Below are 4,375 nucleotides of genomic sequence, written 5' to 3'. Positions count from 1 at the left end.
CTATTTTTTTAATTATTTTGGTTATTTATGGCTTTTGTATTTTTTTTATTTTGATTCGAGTAAATTAAAAAGTTATGTGTATTTTCTTTATTTATATTTGTAAATATAACTATTTTATTTACTCGAATAAAAATATAAAAAATTACAAAAACCATAAATAACAAAAATTATAAAACACACACACACAAACACAAAAATTGTAATATACTATAATATATTCATACATTTTACACTTTTTAGGAAAAAGTCAAAAAAAAAAGTTTTCAAATTGATGAAAAATAAAACGAAATAACGAAAAAATTAAAAGAGTTCAAAAATAATATGAAAAAATTAAAACAATAATACGAATAAGTTTAAAAAATACGAAAAAAAACCCAAAAAAATATGAAAAATGTAAAATGTATTAATATATTAGAGTATATGACAACTTTTATGTTTGAGTTTTTGTTTTTTGTTTTTCTATTTTTCATTATTTAAATCAAAATAAATAAAAATAATAGAAGAATAATAAATAAATAAAATTATAAAAAAAAATAAAAAACAAAATGTGAATAATGATAATGATAAATGCAAATATAAAATTGTTAATAATATTAACTATGAAGCATCCAAGTAAAAAAACATGAACCGACATAAAATTAAAAAAAAAACATTAATGCTTCAATTCTCAAATAAAAAAAATTAAAGAAAATACCTTTCATGTAATTTTGCAAATCATTTTTAAAATCCTCAAAATGAGTTATTTTACAAAGCATAGGGACTAATTATGAAATTTTGTCAAAAAAGGGGTCTATTTAAAAAAATAAAAAATAAAATAAAATATTAGATTACTCAATTTTCGGTATATATTAACCCTTATTTATATAATTAATATATATATATATATATATATATATATATATATATATATATATATATATATATATATATATATATATATATATATATATATATATATATATATATATTAAAGATAGGAAGGTTATAATAGTAAATTTGATATTTTTTTGGCAGAAATGGTCCCTACACTTTGTTTCTCATTGTTTACCTATTTTGACATTTTTGGACTATGCAATCAATATTTTTCCACTTTTTAGGAACCTTTTAATATTTAAAGTTTGGTCACAAAACTTTAACGGTTTGACAACTTTGAACTCTTTTCTAAAAATTTCTAATTCCTACCCTTTTAATTCTTTAACCGTTTTGAAACTTCTGATCCTTGCAGTCAAAACTTTTACATTTTTTCATAAAAATATGAAAAAAAAAAACGGTTTGGGGCAAACTACGGGCTTTTCATCCTTGCACTTTCTAGTCTGTCATATTTATCGATTTTTTTGGCAGAAATGGTCCCTTCACTTTGCTCCTCATTCTTTACCTATTTTGACATTTTTGGTCATTGCAATCAATATTTTTACATTTTTTAGGAACCTTCTAATATTTAAAGTTTGGTCACAAAACTTTAACGGTTTGACAACTTTGATCATTTTTCTAAAAACTTGCTAATTCCTATCCCTTTAATTTTTTAACCGTTTTGAAATTTCTGATCCTTGCAGTCAAAACTTTTACAATTTTTCATAAGAACATGAAAAAAATAAAAAAACGGTCCGGGAAAAACACCGGGCTTTTCAGCCTTACACTTTCTACGTCTGTCATATTTATCGATTCGGAAATAATATTGAAAGCTTTTGTCCTTTGCGTAACGGGATAACCTTTCTAGTTGTCGTTATTACATTTTTAATTATATATAACTGTTATAATTTACATACATAGTAATCATTTTTACAAAATTTTCAAATTATACTGAAACAGCAACGACTTCATGTAAGCCACGTTTCCCTTTCCGTTTCCGTTTCCGTTTCGTTTTCGCTCTCGCACCAAAAACGTCACGCCGGGGAACTGCCATAGCTACCACCGTAGATGGACTTCCCTCCCCAAATCCCCGGCGTATCTCCTCCCTCTTCATCCCAAACACTCACGCATGCGAAACAACATGACAACAATGCCGGGCTGGCAATAGCGACTACCACCACAGACGACGAACACACGAATTCCATCTCCAATTCGAAAGCCCGTTCTCGCATCCAGCTGTTGTCAGCCCTATTAACCGGTGATGAATACGACACCGGAGACCGGAACCCGATTTCATCCCTAACGGACTCCGATCGACCAGCACGATCCCTCTTGTCCTCCGGCACCGCATACAGCGCTGTATCATCGTCTCTAACTACCTCACATGCGTCTGCCGCCGGAAACGGTCCAATTTGCCACTGGCTGTATGATACCTTTCTCTCCGATGATTCCGACCTCCGTCTCGTAGTCATTTCCTTCATCCCTCTCCTCGCCGGCATCTATTTTTCTCGTATCCACTCTCTCTCCTCGCCTCCTCCATCAGTTGCTGGATTAGAAGCTGTTCTCATTGCTGTATATTCATCGGAAACAAAGTCTCGTGCCGGGAAACCTATGCTCATTTCCATCCCCGATCTCTCTCAACCGTCTCTCTATCACTATCCTAGGGTTGTCAACACCATACAAAACCCTAGCTCAGCTAAATCCAACGATAATTCGCAAGCTCAGCCTATTATCACAGTCGTATCACCTCCGCTCGAGCCACAAACAGCTATAAAATCAACGAAACGCGCTACGATTGTAGGAGTTGCTTTAGACTGTTATTACAAGCAGATCTCTCAAATGCCAGAGTCGTCGAAACTTGATTTCTGCAAATATGCCACTGATTGGGCTGGCCAGGATTGCCCTTGCAAGTCTGAATTCGACCAAAAACCCCAAACCACCATAATTACTGATACCATTAGTACAGAAGAAATAGAAATCGAGGAGAATGTTTTGGAACAGATGAAGAATTTGCAGATCAATGATGGATATTCTAACAATGTAGCGAGAGCGACTAGAATTCCACTTCCATGGGAGCTATTACAGCCAGTTTTGAGAATTCTGGGACACTGTTTATTGTGCCCCTTGAATTCTAACGATGTGAAGGATGCAGCATCAATGGCAGTTCAGTGTATGTATGCAAGATCCTGTCATGATTTGGTTCCACAGGCAATATTAGCAAGTAGGAGCCTGGTTCAGCTTGATAAGAGAAGTCGTGAATCTGCTGCTTCCATGGTGAATCCAGTAAGTTCAAATGATAGCTCGCCCACTGAATCTATGAAACCAGAAACCTTTTTGCTCCCAGAATGAAGACAGAGTATACTTTTGTTATCTTTACAGGTTAGTGTTTGATATTTGCATGTACTGTAGAACAATGCAGTGTAAGTAGTAAAAATTTTCTATAATTTGCGGCTTAAACAAGATGAGAGTTGATTTGGCTAAATATCTTTTTGAATCTGAATCTGCATTCACTTAGATTTGATTCTTGAATGATGTTTGCTTTAATTTGATGATATTCCATGCTGATTTTTTCTTGCTTGTTGGTTTCTTTAAACTGCCAAATGTTCCAAGAAATTGTTGATAAATCAAGTTCACTTGTGGCACCATTATGATTATTTTTCTGGTTATGACTTGATTCCTGAATGATGTTTGCTCTAAATCTTGTGTTGCACACCTTTGCAAGGTGGTGTTTTTTTTACTTGTTGGAGTGTAAGGATAAAATCGTCATTTAGTCTCAATTAGATAGTTTATTCATTTAGTTTAATAAAGAAACATACTTCATGTATGCAACAACACTTTATATAGACAAATATCATTGCTCATTGAGCCACTTTATCCATATCCGTTGACTTATTGTGGAACATGCCGTTAATCTGGTAAACTATTTTTTGACTTAATACAAAAAGAACGACTCATTACAGAAAGTCAAGAAAATGAGATTTTCATTTTTGCCAAATGTGCTTTTTTTCCACTTTTCCAAAGTGTGCACTTGTTTTTCTCAAATATTTTTTGAATGTTATTTCCTTTATGAATAGAATGTTAGTTGATTTGATATGGAAATAGTTTGCATAAGTAATGTAGAAAGTATGCTATGCAAAATGTTATGAGAGTTGGATGAATAAGAGAATGAGAATGAAGTTTTCAAAGAAAATCTACAAGTAGTACAAGATGATATCGAGCATCCTAAGGAAAATCTAAAACTAGGGCAAATATGATATGGTTTCCTAATGAAATTTTACAATACAAATACACAATTAGTAGAAGATGATAATGATTAATGCGATGCATATCAAGAAGTAGATGAAGATCAATAAGGAAATAATAATTACCTCTAACGTACCATGCAACTATACATTATGTTTTGTTAAATGATTTACATATATTAATATTAATAATTTTATAATTATACGTTGTGAAACAGTTCAAAACTCAACCACAAAAATGTTGAGTGTCAACAATTAAAAAATGAAACATAAAAATCTTAAGA

General features: G+C 31.8%; 1 protein-coding gene across 1 annotated transcript; it reads left to right on the top strand.

Moving 5' to 3' along the window:
- The first annotated feature begins 1,741 nt into the window (after positions 1-1,741).
- On the top strand, positions 1,742-3,426 carry LOC111899020 (uncharacterized). Its single transcript, XM_023894901.3, has one exon. The coding sequence runs from the start codon at positions 1,918-1,920 to the stop codon at positions 3,196-3,198; it is 1,281 nt and encodes a 426-aa protein (XP_023750669.1). The 5' UTR covers positions 1,742-1,917; the 3' UTR covers positions 3,199-3,426.
- The last annotated feature ends 949 nt before the right edge of the window (positions 3,427-4,375 follow it).

Source organism: Lactuca sativa, chromosome 9 (assembly GCF_002870075.4).
Source record: "Lactuca sativa cultivar Salinas chromosome 9, Lsat_Salinas_v11, whole genome shotgun sequence".
NCBI classification, from domain to species: Eukaryota; Viridiplantae; Streptophyta; class Magnoliopsida; order Asterales; family Asteraceae; genus Lactuca; species Lactuca sativa.
This window is presented reverse-complemented; position numbering and strand designations above follow the sequence as displayed.